Here is a 22538-nt window from a genome sequence, read left to right on the forward strand (position 1 = left end):
AAGTATTGATTATTCAAAAAAGTGATAAACCTTCTTCGGATTCAGTTTTAAACTTGTTGGCAATGGTGCTCCAATATCTTCCCATTGAATATCATTTGGATTCCCCACTTTTAAAAGTACTCTCATGCTTTTAAGAGTGACTGGTCAGGTAGTAAGATATTAGAATATGAGGCTAAACAGCCTTAAAATCTAATTGTATTGTTATTGTTGAATTTTTGCTGAAAAAATAAATGACATGGATGTAGACATTGTTTAATTTAATTTTCATGAAAACAATATTGCTGAATTTTAAGTTTTTTCAAACTTATGTCTTTTCTTAATGTTCCTTTCAGTTCATGATTTAAGTGTTGTATTTTCTGAATTCTAGAGATAACAAAAGATATGATATCTTATACCAAGGTGATCATCCATAAGGTATCACATATTATAAATTATGTTATTTGGTCTCAACTTCATCAAGTAATATCAAGCATATTAATTAATGAGATAGGTCAATGTAAAAATACAAGAGCAAAACAAAACAACACAATATGATACATCACAACAAACAAATCTATGTCTAATGAGAGTATTTTATGGTGTAGTATATTTGTTTGTAATAAGTATGTCAATTTTGTCATATTATTTTTTAAACTTGACTAGTGCTAGTATATTTACAAAGTGATTAAACATCTAATTTTTAGACTTGTTTCTTTTTTATTCAAATTGAAATCGGCTATTCATTGTAAAAAGTGGAGATAATCACAAACACAAAGATGACTTTATTCTGCTTCTGATGAAGGTCCCTTTTGGACTTTGGACCAAAAACTGTCAGGCTATGAAAAATCACCAGGCACTGTTTGATAATAACATCCATTGGCATATACTATATTTTTATGCTTTCGCTTTTCCCCCTGCTGATACACATAACTTATATGGCTAGTATTAACAAAAGCTCCATTTGGAGCCAATGTGTTTGAGACCTCTTATGTTGGTTTACCTTTCCTACTTTGCCTACTTAATACGATTGATTCATTAATATTATTAGTTCTTGTTTATCATCTCTAATGAGATTTAAAAAAAATAACTTTTTAAGTGTTCGAAGATAGAAAATATAAGAAAGTAATATTCTGATCTGTATTTGCATTCAATTTCTAATAGATTATTTTTTTTTTCACAAAGAAAAATATAAAGTCAAGGAGTATATTGTGAAAAGGGACAAAAAAGGGAAGTAACTCAAATTTATTGTGAAACAAAGAAATAATCAAATTAATATGACATTAAGCTATCAAAGGTAATATGTATTAAGTCATTAACTGTGTGTTTTGACATCAAAGCTGTCAAGTGAAGTTTCATTTGACAGTTTACACAGACAATTGTACATCGTGTACAGGAAGAAATACAAATTTGCCTGTATTTCAATGGAAAATCGCTTGTTAAATCAGTCAAAATTAAGGCTTATAAAGAATTGAGGTGAAAATGAATAATTTTCTCCGGGATTATTTAACGAATGACTGTAATATTTTTTCTGTCTATGAAGAAATAACATTAAAAAAAAATGGTGCACACTGAATAACGCAAGTAGTGGGTAATTTAACAGTGTGCACCACATTTTTTATGTTAATTCGAATAGACAGAAAAATTATTACAGTCATTTCTTATAGTTTAAATCTAAATTCCATTTTAAACCTTAGAAAACCATGAAAAAAACGGTGATGACGTCACGGTCACATGACTAAATTATGTCTTTAGGCTGATAACAAAATAATGTCAGCCAATCAAAAGACATGTTACATCAAAAATTGAATTATTAAACAGTGTTTAAAAAAAATCTAGGTATGGGTGAAATTCTAGGATGTGACCCACAGGATACATTACAGGTCAGTAGACAGGTATGAATGTGTTATGATTTCCATTGAGACATCTATCCATAATGACCACACCCCTCAAAAAACCTTCAACAAATAGCAAATTAGAAACTATAATTTCCTATAAAAGGTCCAAGGATGACAAAACGTGAAAGTATTCAAAATAAATCCTGATTTATACTACAACAATAAACAAACGATCAATTAATCATCCAACAACCACTAGATAACAAGATCCTTACAAGACAACCATATTAAGAATATGGCAATATAAAACTGTTTCATGAGTCCTTATATTGAAAAGTAGTGTATTGCCACAAGAAAGAACTCTTAATCAGCTTGGGGAAAACACACATCCGACTTTACTGAGCACTTACCATTGATCATGTAACAATTACAATGTGACAATCTACATTTCTTGACATGCATCTGTTATATATGAGTTTCCTTCTATAAATAATATATATGTACTCAGAGCTTTATTATGAAATTATTTAGTCATAAGTGTTACAATTTGAACCAAATATAGACTTTTTGTCACAATTATCTTTAAAGTATCTTTCCTTAAAATAGAGATGAAATCTACATACTCCGCCTGCACCAAAGAGAGATCATGATTTTGTGTTTGTAGTAGCATACACTGATTTTTAAGATGTTGTAATAGTTATGCCATAGTCCATAGGCAGTGTGTATGGTCCTATATGTATAACTTTATTTTGTATACCCTTGTATATTGTTTGGTGCCATTTTGTTCAATTCTATGTTAGTATGATAAAAAAAAACAACAACAGTGAAGTGCAAAGGCAACCATCGAAACACACCGTTCATGAATGTTGTCTTTTCTTTATTTCCGAATTCGTTCAAGGCAATGATCGAGTGACCGACCGCTGTTGATTTTTGTAATTTTTTATTTCTAAGTTTCCTTTATTTTCGTGTTAAACAGTGAGTATGATATGTACATAAATATACTAGAAATAAATTGTAGTTGCTATTTACTATCAATTCCAAGTTACCGGCCGCTATCCACAGCAGTCACTTATATATTTATTGTCTCAATACTGTATGTCATAACCATTTAATTTAATTGTGTTTTTGCTAATAAATATTGTCTATATTACTGCCGCTTCTCTGTGGAAAAAAAATGTTCTGTCCCAAAGTACCTATGATATATAATAGTGTTTTTTTATCTTGAAATTTATAAGAGATATGTAGAGAAATTTTAACGAGCAACGAAAACATGCAAAACAAAAAAGTCAACACGACTAAAATGTCAATTGACATCTTCTAGGAGTTATTGTCCTTACAAATGCTATCCCATCGAACTGGAGATAAAGGATACTACAGATACAGTTTAGTCTGCCTCATATCTTGACGTGAATAGAAATTGACAATGAGGGTCGGATAAAAACAAAACTTTACGATAACTTTTGATAACTAATTACGACATAAGAGATGATTTGAGCTTTCCAATTGTAAAATTTCATTTCCATGTAGCAACATTTCAGCAGCCCCTGCATACGGTGTATATATCACCCAATTGATACGATATTTCCTTGCTTGTATTTCCTATCATAATTTTTTTGATAGAAAATTGCTGCTCACAAGGAAGCTATTAAAAGAAGAGTTCCAAATGGTGAAGTTGAAATAATTCCTTCGTACATCATTTACGGACGTCATCACGAGTTGGTTGGCCGTTACCGAATAACTGTTTCACAGATGATATCTGATATGTTCCTTATGTTATAACTACAATGCCCTTCCCTTTTCATGATAAACTCATCATAGATACCAGGACTAAATTTAGTATACGCCAGACGCGCGTTTCGTCTACAAAAGACTCATCTCAAAACAGTTAAAAAGGCCAAATAAAGTACGAAGTTGAAGAGCATTGAGGACTTAAATTCCTAAAAGTTCAAAATGTGTTAACATGATTTGTAAATGAATGTGACCTATCGAATTAGACTATATGCCGGATTTGTAATAACACAAGCAAACGATGGGTGCCACACGTGGAGCAGGATCTGGTTATCCCTTTGGAGCACCTGAGATCACCCCCAGTTTTTGATGTGGTCAGTGTTGCTTAGTCTTTAGTTTTCTATGTTGTGTCTTCTGTACTATTATTTGTCTGTTTGTTCTTTATTTTTAGCCATGGCGTTGTCAGTTTATTTTCAATCTATGAGGTTGACTGTCCCTCTGGTATCTTTGCCCCCTCCTTTGTCCAATTGGTACTCATACCACATCTTCTTATATCTAATTAATCATTTCTGCAAAAGTTGGCTACTATTTTGAAAACATAAAATGAATGGCAGAACAATGTAAAACTTCTAGCTTTTCCAGTAGACGTCTAATAAATATTCCGACTGATAAAACAGTTTATAGAAAGCGATTACAAGATGTAGTTTTGCTGCATTCATCTCACTTCTTAATTGTAGAGAATAGTTCAACCATCTGAATCCTTGCAAATGATCCCCTTCATTAAAATAACACCAGGCCAATATGTTGCACGCAGTTTCCCTGTGTCCGAGGTCTTCGGAATTCATAATGACCCATTTTAATTTCTCCAAGTTTCTTGTGGCATTTTGGAACTTTTTGTGTTTTTTATTCATCAAATAGTGAAGAAATAATGCCAGAGGAAGACAGTCTATAACGCAACATTCATGCCAGAAACCAAAACTCAGATCAGCACTCAAATGCTTACTCGATCCAACATGTCGATAGAACTCATGTATCAACGCACCAAATGTTAATGGTTTTTCTGTTGGTAAGAACATCACACAAAATGCCATACACTGTTCATTTACTGTCTGGAATGAAGGTTCCGCTTCCAACAGCCAAGTAGCAAAATTCTTATTGACCTTTGTATTGAAATTCCAACACCGACATACTTGGCATATATAGTTGGAACTCTTCTTTCGGACGTAATCTAAAAGTTTTGTCTCCTTTTCAACATCATCAATTACATGATAAATAACAGCTCTTTTCAAAATGGAGGAAAACAAATCCGGACTAGGCCCTTTCTCTAGATGATCTAAAGCAAGATTGACCACACTAGTTAGGTTGACAGAAATCTCCAAAGAAACACATTGCGCCCAACGGCTCGTATTAAAGAAACGCATCATCCAACTTGCAAACTTTCTTTCCAAGTTTTTTCCATTTTCCGTGATTTTTATAAGTCGATTTATAACGACTAAATGACAGAGGATCGATACACCGGTGTTCTTACTCCGACAAAAATGACGAAATATTCTGTTTCTGCTGAACGACATTGCGTTAGCAATATTATTATACTCATTAAATATCTCACAGTCAATATTTTTTTGAATGGTTAAGTTATGAAATGATGTGTATTGACTGAAATTAATCCACAATCCTGAACACTGTTTTGCCAAGGCCTCTCCAAAACTGTCAAATGCAATTTTAAGTAGATACTTTCCTTCATCTCGTAATAAACAGCGCAATAACAATTCAAGTTTACAACGGACCAAGCCTTCAATTTTGTTGATAAATAAATTTTCATCCTTTTTAAAATAATGCGGACAGTTTCCCACTTCAACCCACTCCAAAATTCGCCGTAATAAAAGCGCTAAACACGAAATAATGTTGTCAGGCCGCCAAAAACTATTATTTGTTTCTGTTGAGAGGTAAAATATACTATTTTTACAGTGGAAACTCGACAAAGAATCTCCAATAACTGGCTGAATAAATGTTCCTTTAATCATTTTCAACAAAATATAGCATTTCATTTGGGTTTTATTCAAACTGTGAATTAATCTTTGTTCAAGGAAAGAAAACGAAAGCCTCCATTCTAGTTCCAGTTGTGAGCTAAATGGGTGACCAACTGCTACCACTAAAGCTTGACATGTCTCAGTGGATAATAGATTGTGTTGCCTGTATTTTTTTGACCATATGCTCGTTTGCATTCGATATTTTGGAACTACTAAACCATATACAATGTCTCTCGACTGAAATCCTGGTTCTTCGTCATAAGTAAACGCTGGACCATGTTGGTCAAACTTAGGCATGTTAGTAACATCTTTGAAGCATGTGTTTCTAAGAACTATTCGCCCATGTTGGTCAGTCGCATGCAGACTGTCTAACATTATATATGGCTCTGGCTTGTCCGTTTTTAAACGCTGTAATTTGACGTATCCAGGAAAAGATAATTCATCTGCCACTATCAGATAACACTGTTTATTTGGCACCCAGTCTGTCATGTTTTGAATGACAATACAATTTGTAGGACATATAACCTGATCAATAGCAGAATTCATGTCAAATGTTGTAGCTCCCTCGGAAAGACTGCCAAAAGAATATGTAACTAAAGGTTCGTTCCTACATTTTATAGTGACGTTTATTGCTGCCTCTATTAGCTTTGTTTTCATCTGTCGTCGGCGTCTTGCTTTGTCTGAAGCACCGATTCCATCAAGTACTTCATTAATTGCTAGTGAAAGTTTTCGTCTCTTTTCACCAAACATTGCAATATTCCTGCTGTAAAATAGGGAAATAAATGTAGAGACATTGCTGTAGTCAATTTGAATTCAGTATTAAAAAAATAGGAAAGATAGGGATCCCCTTAAATGTAAGCTTTTACGAGTCGTATGTAGACGAAACGCGCGTCTGACGTACTAAATTATAATCCTGGTACTTTTAATAACTATTTACTATGCATTTAAGACTATGGGACTAGATCTTTTAGTTAACTTTTCAATTAAGTTTAAGTAGACTTTTGTCGTTTTCCTAAGGTATAAAAACGTGACAGAAACGTTACGAAAACAAGAAAAATTGTTACCAAAAAAAATAATCTAAAGAATAATTCAGATAGATATGTGCGGTTTTAGTAAATGCATTGGTGTCTAGAAGCTAGGAAGAGTCTTTTTAAGTGACTGCATGTCCCAACTAAAATGGTATAATTTCAGTGGAGGAATGCAAAAGACGGTCTCCCTTGTTCTATTCTTTCTCTCTAGTCTAGACTACTATGTTATTAGTAGTCTCAGATTTCAGTTCGAAGCAGAATTTAGACTAATTTTCCTTCTACAGAGCATTTAGTGAACTTTAAATTGTAACCGTTGTTTGACTATAGATTCTTCCAAAACATTGCATACCACCTCGACCTGGTTGCAAGGGTTTATACACCCATCATACACATCCCTGATTGTTATTTTTTTTTATATCATTATTTATACTTAGCAATGCTGCAAACCAAATGACGCTATGCGTGACTATAACATACCTCAACTATTTCTTCGTTATATTTAAACCAGGAAGAAATAATCCCCAATAACTGACAACCGTTTCCGTTTTCACCTCGTCCCATGGTAATGCAAAATGACAGAGATGATCATCCTTTTCGAAATTATTATTTTTGCAAGCATTGATTATTTTACCAAGTTAATTACTTTTTCGTTCCCAAAATTGAAATCCAGGTACAATAATAATATTTTAACATCGGCAAAGTGTGTTGGTAATTATTTTTGGGTTAAAGTTATATAGTACATTGGGACTTTCACACTGTCCTGTATCCTACATGCTATTAATAGTAATACTGTGGAAATATAATCCCCTTTATTTGTTCCAATTTAGAAAAAGAAATAATTGAATTTATAGGCTTCATAACTATAATATAATTATGTGTGAAGTAAAAGGTCACCCTGATAACCAACAGGGTCATTGTTATGAAAGATTATGGCCACTAAATAATCAACATAGTCAAGAATCGTCGTTGTAAATGATATTGGGTCTAAAGGTTTAATCTCAATAACAAACATAGTCCTTGTTGTCAATGATACTAACAACTCAAGGCGTCAACTTAATAGCAAGTCCTTGTTGTAAATAATGCTGGACGCTCAAGGGGTCAACTTAATAGCAAGTCCTTGTTGTCAATGATCCTGGACACTAAAGGGGTCAACTTTATAGCAAGTCCTTGTTGTAAATAATGCTGGTCACTAAAGGGGTCAACTTTATAGCAAGTCCTTGTTGTAATTGATGCTGGACACTAAAGGGGTCAACTTACATGCTAACAGAGTCCTTGTTGCAAATGATCCGGGACACTTAAGGGGTTAACTTAATAGCAAGTCCTTGCTGTCAATGATACTGGACACTCAAGGGGTCAACTTCAAAGCAAGTCCTTGTTGTCAATGATTCTGGGCACTCAAGGGGTCAATTTTATAGCAAGTCCTTGTTGTCAATGATCGTGGACACTCAAGGTGTCAACTTTATAGCCAGTCCTTGTTGTAAATGATACTGGACACTCATGGGGTCATCTTTATAGCAAGTCCTTGTTGTCAATGATACTGGGCACTCAAGGGATCAACTTAATAGCAAGTACTTGCTGTCAACGATACTGAACACTCGAGGGGTCAACTTTATAGCAAGTCCTTGTTGTAAATGATGCTGGACACTAAAGGGGTCAACTTATATGCTAACAGTGTCCTTGTTGTAAATGATACTGGACACTAAAGGGGTCAACTTTATAGCAAGTCATTGTTGTAAATGATACTGGACAATCAAGAGGTCAACTTAAAAGCTAACACTCATTGTTATAAATGATACTGCACTAAAGGGGTGAACTTAATAGCAAGTCTTTGTTGTAAATAATACTGTACACTCAAAGGTAAAATTAAGTCAAAAGTGTCCTTGTTATAAATGGTACTGAAAACTAAAGAGGTCAACTTAATAACTAACAGAGTCCTTGTTGTCAATGATCCTGGACACTAAAGGGGTCGACTTTATAGCAAGTCCTTGTTGTAAATAATGCTGGTCACTAAAAGGGTCAACTTTATAGCCAGTCCTTGTTGTAATTGATGCTGGACACTAAAGGGGTCAACTTACATGCTAACAGAGTCCTTGTTGCAAATGATCCGGGACACTTAAGGGGTTAACTTAATAGCAAGTCCTTGCTGTCAATGATACTGGACACTCAAGGGGTCAACTTTAAAGCAAGTCCTTGTTGTCAATGATTCTGGGCACTCAAGGGGTCAATTTTATAGCAAGTCCTTGTTGTCAATGATCGTGGACACTCAAGGTGTCAACTTTATAGCCAGTCCTTGTTGTAAATGATACTGGACACTCATGGGGTCAAATTTATAGCAAGTCCTTGTTGTCAATGATACTGGGCACTCAAGGGGTCAACTTAATAGCAAGTACTTGCTGTCAACGATACTGAACACTCAAGGGGTCAACTTTATAGCAAGTCCTTGTTGTAAATGATGCTGGACACTAAAGGGGTCAACTTATATGCTAACAGTGTCCTTGTTGTAAATGATACTGGACACTAAAGGGGTCAACTTAATAACTAACAGAGTCGTTGTTGTAAATGTTATTGGACACTCAAGGGGTCAACTTGAAAGCTAACAAAGTCCTTGTTGTAATTGATACTGAACACTAAAGAGGTCAATTCAATAACTAACAGTCCTTGTTGTAAATCAAAGCGCTGTAAGCACTGTAGGCAGTTAACCAAAAACCAAGGCAAGGCAAACATAATTATGAAAACTTTTGCAATGTTGCTTCAATTTTTTTTAAAGATTTAAAAGAAAAAAAACATTAAACATTCATGTATAATTGAACATTTATGTTCCCTTAATGAATTGATCATTAAGGCAAATAATTCATATTTTATCAAGGTTTTTAAAAGCAACGCATATATCGAGTTTATTTTTTCTGTGGTCATGAGTCTGCAGTTGTACAAATTCGCAATGAATGCAGTTTTTCTAGCTGATCGTTAACGTTCGTATAAGTTGACTGTTAGTAGTTCAAGTTTACTTTAGTACGAGCTTGTAAAAGTATGAATGGACTTCCCTGGAAAGAAAACTGGGTTTGTGTTCTACAGTACACAAGTTTTAAGACACAAATCAGACAAATGTTTACTACTACAGGGATCAATGGGGATGTCTGACTGACCTGTCCATAGTAAATGTTAATGACTCCCACCTTCACCCCAAGTCCATGATATGTAAGTTTGGAATAAAATGACAGGTGTTATGCATATGCATATGTGATGCCTATGAGATTGACCTTGTATGTCATTCAATCTTTTTGAAATGACAAACAGGAATATATGACTATGGTTTAGGAGTTGGTATCTCAATCGTTTACAAGTTCTCAAAAACACACACAAGAGGGTATGGGGTGACCCTAGGGACTACCCCTATATTTATTTACCATGCATTGATGTATTTGTCATCTGTATGAAATTTTTTCATCGCCAAAACCCGGAATTACCCTTAATTGTCCTCTTCCGGAATCCGATCCGATATTGTAATTTTCTTTTCACGTCAGCCATTTTGTTTTCAATGTTGTTTTTGTCAGATACGATTTTACTAGATTTTACACATTTTTTGTCGGCTATTTTCTGTAAAAAGCTAGCGGTTGAACAAAATGAACATCGCTGTCATGAATAATAATGCTAAAAATAAGTTTTGAGATCGTTTATTAGGAGACCTTGGTAAAAAGGTTTGCAAAGTTATTTTTTCTTTTCCTCTCAGTCAAGTCGGGCATGTCGAGCGTATACTTAGCTAGCAACCAAGTCGACGTCCGACTACAAACGTGGAAGGTCGCAGACCTCGGACAACCGCTTATTTGAACCCCTGCCTCCAAATTGAAAAGATACAAACAAAAATAATAATCTTAAGGTGGAAGGTCGCAGACCTCGGACAACCGCTTATATTAAATCCTGCCTCCAAATTGAAAAGATACAAAAATTTCATCTTATAATTCAAAATTGCCGCCAACAGCATGAACGGTAGAACTTATTTTAAGACTACTGACTTGTTGCCTACGTATTGACGACAAACAATATTCCTACGACTTTTGCCATTTGGGAAATCTAAACTACTTGTTTTTAGAGATTTTATGCGATTAAATATTTCATACATTTGTTCTTTGATAGCTTAGCCAAAATCACAGGGGATAATACTCTACATAAGGATTCCTATTGTGCCACTTCAAAACTTTTGGATAAATCGACGATCATTTAAGGTTTTTCTGGTCATATTTTTGGTAATCAAGAATAAAAGTATAAAAAAAACTGTCCAATTAGTTATTAAAAACATAACATTTAGCTGGATAATATCTAAAGCACATATTTCAGCATTTATTTTGGTTTCTTGTGTACAATTCGGAGTTTAGTATGACGTCCATTATCACTGTACTATTATGCATATTTTTAGGGGCCAGCTGAAGGACACCTACAGGTGCGGGAATTCTCGCTACATTGAAGACCCATTGGTTGCCTTCGGTTGTTGTCTGCTCTATGGTAGGGTGGTTGTCGCTTTGACATATTCACCATTTCCTTTCTCAGTTTTATTGGGTAGCACACAAATCTAGGGTGCTCGCATAAGGCAGCTTAACTGCCTAAAAATACTAGACACTCAAGGGGTCAACTTAAAAGTTAACAGAGTCCTTGTTGTAAATGATACTGATCACTCAAGGGGTCAACTTAATAGCAAGTTGTTTGTGTAAATGATGCTGGACACTCAAGGGGTCAACTTAAAAGCAAGTCCTTGTTGTAAATGATACTAGACACTCAAGGGATCAAATTAAATGCTAACAGAGTCCTTGTTGTAAATGATACTGGACACTTAAGGGTTCAACTTAAAAGTTAACAGAGTCCTTGTTGTAAATGATACAGAACATAAGGGTCAATTAAATACCTCACAGTCCTCCTTGTAAATAATACTGGACACTCGAGGGGTCAACTAAAAAGTTAACAGAGTCTGTTGTAAATGATACTGATCCCTCAAGGAGTCAACTTAATAGCAAGTCCTTGTAGTAAAAGATGCTGGACACTAAAGGGGTCAACTTAATTTAAGTCCTTGTTGTAAATGAACTGGACACTCAAGGGGTCAACTTAAATGCTAACAGAGTCCTTGTTGTAATTAATACTGGATACTAAAGGGGTCAATTCAACACCTAACAGTACTCCTTGTTGTAAGTAATACTGGACACACTAGGGGTCAACTTAAAAGTTAACAGAGTCGTTGTAAATGATTTCGATCACTCAAGGGTCAACTTAATAGCAAGTTCTTGTTGTAAATGATGCTGGACACTCAAAGGTAAAATTCATTCACCAGATTCCTTGTTTTAAATGGTACTGAAAACAAGAATATCTAAATAGGGTGTGTTGCTTTCCTAAGTATTTTTTTGTACATCTTGTCTTACTGATAATTTTTGCTTATTTAAGTTTCTTTCTATCAATTATAATTTTCGAGGTAACAGACAAAAGTGAAAAAAGTAGTAAAATTCATCAAGGTAATGAAAATCAACAATATGAAGAACTCAACTCAAAATTTCCCACTGCCAGATTTTCTCTATTTCAAGCAGTCTTTTTTAGATAATAGACATGCATTTAAACAGAATGTTCATTTTTGGCCTTTTCTTCCACATTGCTTGTCATCAGACACATGTTTTAAACCAGATACTCCAATGATGATTGTGGCCAAATTTGGTTTAATTTGACCCAGTAGTTTCAGAGAAGATATTTGTAAAAGGTACCAATGACGACAGATGCTAAGTGAGGTAAGAAAGTAAATAAACAAATTAAGAGGTAGTTTTCTTTTATTGACTTTTATCACAGACAGTAACTGTCAATTTTATTTGTTCTGTGCAAAAAACTTTTAAAAAAAAGAGAAAAAATACAGTAAACACATTATTCATCCAGAAACTCATCAGCAACCTCATATTTGTGGATATAAAATAAAATAAAACTAAAAAATATAACTGTTATCAACTATTACAATAGATTTGGCACTTCAGTACTTCAGAAATTAACAAATATTGCTGTTACTAAAATTTTACGAATCTGAACTTTAATGGTTTTGAGTTGTCAATACTTAGGAAAAATGAAAAATTAGAACTTACAATTGAAGAATGTGTTAAAAAGCTAAAAAAGCTTAAAAAAAAGAAGCATACAGCTCTTAAGTTAAACCACCAGTATATATACAGCACAAGAGGTCCATTTAGCCATATTATACTAAGTATTTGAAAATGCGTTTAATACAGGCTGTCCAATTTAAACACCTGGCACCTAAATAGAAATAATGCTCTTTTTCTAATGCTTTTGAATTTAAAAACTTTCAAATAATTTATAAAATGATAAAAATTTAAAAAAAAACCTTATATTGCTTTAACATTTCTTAGTTGTATTTTAAAATAATTATAACCTTTTTAAGCCATTAATAAAACAAGATAAAATGTTATACAGAAAGGTAAATATATGAAGCAGAATATATTTGAATAACCAATAACATCAACCCAATCAGAATTCTATCTGATACTGATTTCTCAACAAAATCTTCAACAATAAATCTATACAATAAGCATTAATATGAATTCAACCTTCTTTCAAGCTGTTCTAACAAAATTTTGTTGACTTGCATGAAGGTTCTATTTCTAACTAATATTAACAAACTTTATAAATTGTACATTTTTAAAAAGAAATAAAAATGAAACCTTGTTCGTCTTTTGAAAATTTGTACAAAATTAAAAAAAAACTGTTAAAAATCAAGCAGACCAAGTTCCTTTGGTTCTAAATGAAGTGCAATGATACCAACGTAACTGTATCTTTCTACAATGTGTATAACAGGTCAAAAAATTACAATTTCATTATTTGAAAATGTTGACAGTATCAAAAATAATTTTGTAAATATTTTGGAATTGTTCCTTTTCTGTGACATTGTGAAAGAGGACATAGAAATATTTGAACTCCACAATTGATTATATTTGACAATAATCTTAGGTTCAAACGACTCATTCAAAACTTAAAAGGGGGCGCTTAGAGCTCACACTTCAGAATCATAGGTCATTTCCAAATCGCCAATCAATTTCATAAAATACCATAAAGAGAAAAATACTCATAATATTTCAGTATTACTTACAAACCATTTTGACGGCAATGTTTAAATTAAAAAAAAAAGCCTTTAATGACAGATAACAAGGCACCTTTTTGTCAAGTGTGCATCACAAGCCTGTCAACACTGGGATATGTGCTTGACTAAATTCTTAATTGACTACTATCGCATTTTATAACTGATGGTCAGTTGTACTCTCCAGCTTACTCCATAAAGTAAAACTGATCCTCATGAAATAGCACAATAGTCCTGAAAGTAGCATTAAACACCAATCAATAAATGTAAAGATTGAATTGTCTTGCTCCTCTGACATTTGAAATAACCAAGTTTGGTAGAAAAAGTTGGCAATGTCTTACCATCCCTAAAATAAATTACTCTCAACTTTGTTCAAAATAAAATTAAGTTTGTTTATCAGTTCAGCTTATAAAGTGTTTAAATAAAATTGAATTAAAGGTGTATAGAATGATATCAAGATTGACATTAAACAGTGTTATAAAAACAGTATTATGCTAGCCATTCAGGCGCCAATATTACAAGCATATACAAAACCAGATGATAATTGTACCATTAGATATAGGGAAAATGTGGTGTGAATGCCAATGAAACAACTCTGCATCCAATAACAATTTAAAAATATACCATTGTACTGTAAACAAAACACCACAAGAACTACAAAAACAAATATCTTAGTGTATATTAATTGTTTTGATCTTTTTCACTCAAGTGTAGACTTTATGCATATTTTTTTGAATATTTCTTTAAAATATAAAAATCTGGTTTATAAACTCCTCCATAATTAATTTGTGTGTATAAAATTATAAAAAATACAAGACAATTTGTTAAGAGCATAAATCTGTATTGACATTCAAAACTTCGATGATACTTCGGACTGTAGGAAAAACTTCAGTAACAGATGGTAACTGTGAAACTGGTACAGCTAATCTGAAAATACAAATTATTCTCAATGTTTAAAGAGAATTCACAAAGATAACAGGCAGCATTAAAAATGTAATGATTTAAATTGCTCAGTCTTGAAAATGTCTTTCATTCACATCAAATTTTATAAACATTGAAAAACTGAAAAGGCTATTGAATTTTTATTAAGTAAAAAAAGACAAGTTTGATGTATAATTAATATACTCAAGAAGTCACATTTTTTTTTATACAATAAGTCAATAATGTATAACAAACCTGCAGTAACCATTATCATAAGTTTCAACAAACTATTCTGAATCTGAAACTCAATTCAGCACATATGAAAATAAAATAAAATATTGAAAACTGGTTGAATTCAAAATAATTGGAAAGCCCACAAGATAACATTATCATCAGATATCTATAAGGCCAGGATTTTTTAATTTGTTGGTTTACGGATCCGCCGACCCGATTTTGCCGATTTCGAGAATAAAAATAAAATCGAATTTTCAGGCTTTTTTTTATTCTCGCCGACCCTAACAAATGCATTATCCCTGTAAAATAATTAAAATATCCTTTTTTTATGAAATGAAATGCATTAATCACTAACAGAAGTGATGACTCTTTCTGTTGTGAAAAAATGAAACTTCCAGTTTACGTTTCTAAAAATAGATAAATCAATTATTAATGACCTTGAAATGTAGTTTGCGCAAATAATTTTGCGGAACGAAACCTGTGTTTAAACCAATTACACAATAAGTTCGTTTCCCTTATTTGTCACCAGTCCGTAAGATGCATGTTCTCATAGAAATAGACTTGACCAAATGTGGACAGGTAGAGGTTAAGACATCAAGTTAAAGTACTGAATTTTAACAAATCATTGGATATTTTCTTGTTTCATAGATATTAAAAAAATATAGCCCATTTGGATAAAAAACGGGAATGCATGACAACAGATTATTTAATCTGATATTCTCGTTTTTCCAGAGGACGAGTCTATAACGTTTTTTACCACGTGTGTTGAAACATTTTGTACGGCGTTTTTACTTTTTTTTTTCTTCCATCAGTTTTCATGCTTATTATTTTTCACCAAGTTTTGATTAAAAGCTAAGTCAAGTAACTGACGTGAATCTGTTTTTCTTGTTTGTGAAATGACGATTTAATTTCGTCTTTGTCTGTGTACCCCCCTTTTTTAACGGGAAATTACGGGAAATTATTAGACAATGGCATGCAATGTTTATCAAACTAAAATTCAAGAACGATGATAAAATAGTATGACAAACATATTATTAGAAAGATGAAATATATTTTTATTTTGCATATATCAGTTTTCTGTCTTGAAAGATCTTTTTTTTTCTTTTTTTTTTCCGACCGAACGACCCGACTTTTTCAGGTAGAAAATCCGTAAACCAACAAAATAAAAAACTGTGGCCTAAATGAGGACAACATACAGAGTATTAAACATTGTAAGAAATCATTAAGTTTATACTTCATAGTATTGTCAAATACCTACTTAGAGCTCATGCAAACAATGAAAACAAGAACAAGCCAACACTGATTCAAGGAAAATTGTACAAGTGCCTGAACTTACTGTACTCAAGCTAAATAAAAATAAACCTACTTTTTAGTTTGCATCCACTGTTTAGTTACAAGAATAAAGGCATCTGGAGCTCCAGATAACATGGCCTCCATCTCTAATAACTGAAATAAAAATAATCTCTCAAAACTATATCTAGTTCATGATACTGTGGATTCATTTATTTTTCGTGGGTACCAATTTTCGTGGATTAGGAAAAATTTGCATATTCGTGGATATTTAATTTCGTGGTTTTGCTGAAGTCTACATACAAACCTATAGAATAATTATCATTCGTTGAATATTTAATTTCGTGGTTTGACGGTGCCCATGAAATCCACAAAACATTGGTATCCAACGAATAATAATGAATCCACAGTAGTCATCACAATTGCTAACAAATACTTTTTTTGTAATTCAAAAGCGTTATGTGTTTACTAGTTTAATACTGAACATACTGAAGAAAGTTTCTGATGTTGTACAAAAGTCAATACACTCGTAATCAAGCTATAGAATAATGAATAAATAACGCAGCAGTTACCTTTCCATTGGGAACTTTTCCTGTCACCTGTCTACCAACAGACATTAATAATCCTAAGGCCACTGAATAAGCTACCACACTGCAATACAAAAGTGTTTCAAAACATAATAAATTGCTTTGCTGAATGCAACTGGATACGACTGCAAAGGTCTAGCCCTAAACAGTTGGGGAAAAAATGGACACAAAATTAGCACTTGATACAGGTCTGCATTTGGATTGTAATTAAATAGTTTACACATAATAGGTTTCTAACACAGAATAACTATAGTCAAAGAACTTATAATTGGTTATATGATTTGAATTCATATTCAATTTTTTCTTTTGTGCAATACACTATGCTGTTGCAAATTGACCCCCCTCCCATCGCCTTTTTTTTTCATCCCCAAAAAAATCTTTTTTGTGAAAGTTAACGAGGCAAGATGCCAAGTGAAGGAAAAAGCTCACTTGGCAAAAGGCCAGGTGAGCTAATAGGATATAATACAAATTTTCACAGTTCATTTGTGCATATGTTCACAAACATGAAAATTCTTGGCTACATCCTGTTTGGTGATGCCTTAGAAAAGAATTTGAACAATGCTTTCAATCCAAAAAAAAATATTATGTCATGACTACATTGGTATATCTAACTAAATAATACTGTATAGTAATAGGCTATTATAAGTAAACTTACGAGGAGCCTCTGGTTAAAGGCATTAAATTGTAGAAATAGTACACTAATGTTAGGATGATGTTCACTACAGAATCCACATCCTAAAATAAAACAATCATGTGTACAAATCTTTAATAAACTGTAAATTCAGAAATTATTGAGAGGTTTTTATTAATGCGAGTAATGTGACTGTTGGGTATGGTCATAGAAAATCTCATTCTAATATAGGATACATATATTTATCATATGTTTAGTAGTAAATACACTAGTTTTGAATATTTGATAAATAGCCACCTGTTTAATCCGTATTGGGCAACTTTGATGCACACCCTTTACCCTTTATCACACCCCTACTTTTTATTTATTTTATTTTTTACATAAAGTCAGTTATTATTTATGTGAGCTTTAGAAATATTTTCCCTTAAAATAGGTCAAATGGTCATTAGGGCATGACACAATTTATTAAATGACTCCATTGTTTGGTATGTACATGTGATGTCACGAACGTCAAGTTTTCATGTTTTTTGGCACACTATAAAATGCAACCATAAAAAATACAAAACACACACAAAAAATACAATAATAAAACACAAATTGTAAGGTTACCCATGTGCTTTGGATAAGTAATTGAGCAGTTCTTTTAAGGCTTTTAAAACAAGACAAAAGTAGAACTAAAGGTAACCCAGTGCTATGGATCAGAAAACAGTTCATATAATATAACTCTCTTGTTGAAATATATGATAAAGCGTATAAAACATGGCAAAATCCGTATCATCCTCAATCAATATCAGCCCTTGGGCTGATATTGGTCTCTCAGGATGATACGACATATGATACAGATTTTGCCATGTATTATTCTCTATATATTCTAAAATCGCAATAATTAACCTCACATTTAAGTCCATTCTTGAAAAACCACCATGCAAATGAGCCTTTTTTTTATATTGTTGCATTTACTATAGAAAATTGATCTGACATCACATTTGTTTTAAACCAACATATCTTTAGACTTAACCCTAAAAATGGACCTCGTCAGAAACATTTAAGTTGTTAATATTCTACCATGAAATTTGGGCAATTTCAGCCATTTGACATATTTTTTTAAAAGATACAATGCATGAAGTTTAACTGGTTATTTTCTAGCTGTTATACTATCAAACTACCTTCTAACTGTAACCTTTACAAGGAGACATACAAATGTACATAGAGATAAACAACATAACAGAATGCAAATACTGTATGCTCTTCAAATATATAACATAAATAATGTACATACTGTCAATTTAGTTATTCCTGTCCTTTTTATTTCTTCCTGTAACTGATTGAATACTGCATCTAGTTCTGCATGGTATGCTGATGTCCGACTCTTGGAATGTACAACATGGATAGCAAACATCATTTTAGTACTCCTAAAAAAACAAAAAACAATACGGTTTCTAGTCCCTGTCACTGCATTGAGTTATTTAGAAAGAGAATTTGGTGCTAGAAACACTTGTATTGTTCAAGATGTCACCTTGACATAAACATTTTGTTCCAATTTTAGTCTATCAGTTATTGCTGTGACCTTGACCACTGACTTAAGGTCTTTGTCATGCAAAGTATTTTTTATTTGAAACAAAGATAAATTCTGCACATTTTTTTGAAAAGTGCAAATTTAACAAAGACTAATAGGGGAAATTCAATGGTGGTATTACACCTGAACTCTGGAATAGTAATTGTGAAAATTACACATCTGGTAGTAAAAGTCTGCAATGTTGACATCTCACATTAAAGTGAATGGTTGTCCAACTGAAAATATATGTAATATCTTTTGTAGCAAAACACTTAAACAGTGAATATAGATCATGACTTTGAATGTAATTACACAGTGGTATAATTCTTTTCCAAAGGACCTCCAGTTATCATCTATAGGATGGACAAACATGCTTGTGGTGACTACCCAAAATTTTTGTTTAGAGCATAAAAAGTTGTTAATAAAATATTTAACAAATGACATACCAGCTATCTGTCAATATTAACATTGCTCCATCTAATCTATTATTGTTATTGCCATCTTTTCTGCTACTGGGTACTTGTGTAGACACCATAAAGCCATGCTGATTTATTTGACGCTTCTGTAAAAAAATGCACAATCTTTATAGACCACATGTTTTGTGTAAAAAAAATGAATAATGTTTAAAAACTAATGAAGATATTCACAGCTCAGATAGCGACCTACAAACATTTAAACTGGCATGAGAATGCATCAAAGAAAGCATTGTAGTCTGCTACCAAAACAATATTAGTCTAATCGATCTAGTTGATCTTAATGATAAAAGATTCAATCATTATCTGTGCACACCTTCTGTCAGGAGGGACCAATAATAACATATATTAATGTTGACTTAACAGGATAGAGTAATATACTGGCTTATCCCAGGAGTTAGGTGTTGCAAAATAGTGTTCTCTGTTGGTCTGTCCAATATTTTAGTTATGATGTGTAAAATGTAGGTTGAGACTTGATCTTTATAGGGGGCAAATTTAAATTCTTCGGACTACTGACCCAAGTCTACCGCCCTCCCAAAAATATCTATAGTTCTTCAATCTTTTTTTCAGTTATCTGAAATGCAAAATTTGAAGAGCAACATTATTTTTACACCAATGTTTATCTTTTAAACCATTTAATTTATGAAATCAAAAATCATTCTAAAGTAGAATAGTCAAGTAAACATGAAAGAGAGTGGGAAAGAATTGAATGCAACCTTCAGTAGAGTAATATGAGTATGTTTTGTAATGATTTCAATACTATGATATTGTATCATTCTATAACTTACCCTTGCTACAGTTAAAAGATCATCAACTGTTTTAGCTTTTTCTATGTCATCTTGTAATTCAGGATAAAACACTGCTCCATTCCTGTTGATTAAGAAAAAAATGTTTGTTTTATTTGACATTTTTACAGCTATTATATTTGAATACTGGTAAATATATTTGTGAATAGATAATTTTTTTAACTTAAACAATACTTACTACTAAACTAATAATGAAATTTTGACATAAATATATTAAGCTAAAGGTTAGATGACATAAAGGTAGTTTGCTGTCAACCCTAAGCAAAACAAAACTTTAAAATTTGCTGTGATGGCTGCAACTTCTATTTTTGATTCTTGTAGACATAATTTTTTTTTTCTTTGTTATAATCAGATAACAAGAATGTGTCCCCAGTACACGGATGCACCACTCACACTATCATTTTCTATGTCCAGTGGACCGTGAAATTGGGATTAAAACTCTAATTTAGCATTAAAATTACAAAGATCATATCATAGGGAACATGTGTTCTAAGTTTGAATTCAATTGGATTTCAACTTCACCGAAAACTTTAACCTGAAGCGGGACAGACAGACAGACGGAGGAACGGATGCACAGACCAGAAAACATAATGCCCCTATCGTAGATGGGGCATAAAAATACGATAGGGCATAAAAAGAGATTTTTACTCATACTAACCCTGAGTAATGTTCAAGCATTGTCTTCGCCAGTTTGAACACCAAATCAAAATATTGCATCAGTTTTATATTATGTACAGATCCCCTGAAAGATAAAATAAATACATATATATATAGAGAGAGAGAGAAAGAGAGAAATATGGCAATGAGTTACCTTATTTAATGAAAATAAACAGGCCAGACATATCTAAGCTTGTTTTTTTTCTCTAATATCTTATTTTGCCCATTATTCTCTATTCTTTATTTTTCAGCACCTTATTATTCTTTAATCTTTTATTCTGCAGTTCTTGTCCATTATTCTCTGTTCTGTAAAACTCCATTCAGACCATCATGTTAGATAACAGACATATGAAACTGAATGATTGAACAGACTGAAAAGGCTCTATTGCCCATATGAGATAAAATTACCTGATAAAACTAAATTCTGTTCTGTAATTTTCATTATCTGGAGGAGTCATTAAATCTAACCATAAAACAGGTTGTTCTGGATCTACCAGTCGTCTGTATTGTACTGCTATGTTAAATACATCACGCCATAACGCTCTCTCTGAAAGAGTAACAATTCTAAATCAACAGTTATTCTGACTTGCTCTCTCTGAAAGAGTAACAATTCTATATCAACAGTTATTCTGACTCGCTCTCTCTGAAAGAGTAACAATTCTATATCATCAGTTATTCTGACTTACTCTCTCTGAAAGAGTAACAATTCTATATCAACAGTTATTCTGACTTACTATGCTTTGAATACATTTTCCCATGAAAGTTTCATGCACACTGTTCTATATAATGACAATGTTTTCTGGGAATGTATTCAACAATGTGTGTCATTATTTTACATGAGGGTGCCAATATATATATCATAATATGCCTGTTTTTCATTTTTTTTTACATGAAATCCAGACACTGTTGCAGCTTGCAATAAAAATATTATGAAAATATTACAAACACAGAATTGATAAATGTCTTATTTAATGGCAATAAAAATAAAAATTAAAATAATAATGTTTTATCTCCTTCAAAACTTACCCATTTGTTGCTTATTTTGTCGTAATCCTTTCCATTTTGCCTGAAAAATTGGTTAATTAAGGTTAAAGGATCATTGAAATAAGATATTACATTAACAAAGCTATCAAACTTCTATGGACTGTGAAATTGGGGTAAAAACTCTTAATTTGGCATTAAAAATAGAAAGATCATATCATAGGAAACATGTATACTAAGTTTCAAGTTGATTGGACTTCAACTTCATCAAAACTACCTTGACCAAAAACTTTAACCTGAAATTTCCACTATCATTTTCTATGTTCAGTAAACCGTGAAATTGGAGTCAAAACTTTAATTTGGCATTAAAATTAGAAAGATCATATCATAGGGAACATGTGTACTAAGTTTCAAGTTGATTGGACTTCAACTTCATCAAAAACAACCTTGACCAAAAACTTTAACCTGAAGCGGGACGAACGGATGAACAGACTGAAGGATGGATGGACAGACAGACGGACGAATGAATGGACCCATAGAGTAGAAAACATAATGCCCCTCTTCTATTGTAGGTGGGGCATAAAAAGTTGATTGTTCACCAATATAAAACTTGTCTGAGATATTGATGATTTTAACCTATTGTATAAGTTTTATAAAAATCTGACAAGAATTGTACCTGTGAGAGAGCTTCTAAAAAG

The 22538-nt window shown here is 32.6% G+C and overlaps 2 protein-coding genes across 3 annotated transcripts in view; both read right to left on the reverse strand.

Annotated features, from left to right (window-relative positions):
* Positions 1-2325: 2325 nt before the first annotated feature.
* LOC134712456 (uncharacterized) lies at positions 2326-7187 on the reverse strand. 2 transcript variants are annotated; one of them, XM_063574007.1, is made up of 2 exons: positions 7078-7187; positions 2326-6332 (listed from the first exon to the last, which is right to left on the reverse strand). In XM_063574007.1, exon 2 carries the CDS (start codon positions 6320-6322, stop codon positions 4172-4174), a length of 2151 nt encoding a protein of 716 aa, XP_063430077.1. In that variant the 5' UTR covers positions 6323-6332; positions 7078-7187; the 3' UTR covers positions 2326-4171. The 2 variants fall into 2 exon arrangements, with proteins under 2 accessions (XP_063430077.1, XP_063430076.1); XM_063574006.1 differs by having other exon boundaries at positions 2326-6335; positions 7078-7160.
* A 5193-nt stretch (positions 7188-12380) lies between these two features.
* Positions 12381-22538, reverse strand: part of LOC134712458 (tetratricopeptide repeat protein 13-like) — a 31334-nt gene continuing 21176 nt past the window's right edge. The window contains exons 16-25 of the mRNA XM_063574009.1: positions 21886-21925; positions 21268-21406; positions 20861-20944; positions 20185-20266; positions 19370-19485; positions 18648-18780; positions 17393-17472; positions 16723-16801; positions 16227-16306; positions 12381-14632 (exon numbers count right to left, since the gene is read on the reverse strand). Of these exons, the coding sequence (XP_063430079.1) occupies positions 14530-14632; positions 16227-16306; positions 16723-16801; positions 17393-17472; positions 18648-18780; positions 19370-19485; positions 20185-20266; positions 20861-20944; positions 21268-21406; positions 21886-21925 (936 nt within the window). The 3' untranslated portion in view covers positions 12381-14529. The remainder of the gene's footprint in view (positions 14633-16226; positions 16307-16722; positions 16802-17392; positions 17473-18647; positions 18781-19369; positions 19486-20184; positions 20267-20860; positions 20945-21267; positions 21407-21885; positions 21926-22538) is intronic.

Source organism: Mytilus trossulus, chromosome 3 (genome assembly GCF_036588685.1).
Source record: "Mytilus trossulus isolate FHL-02 chromosome 3, PNRI_Mtr1.1.1.hap1, whole genome shotgun sequence".
Lineage (NCBI taxonomy): Eukaryota > Metazoa > Mollusca > Bivalvia > Mytilida > Mytilidae > Mytilus > Mytilus trossulus.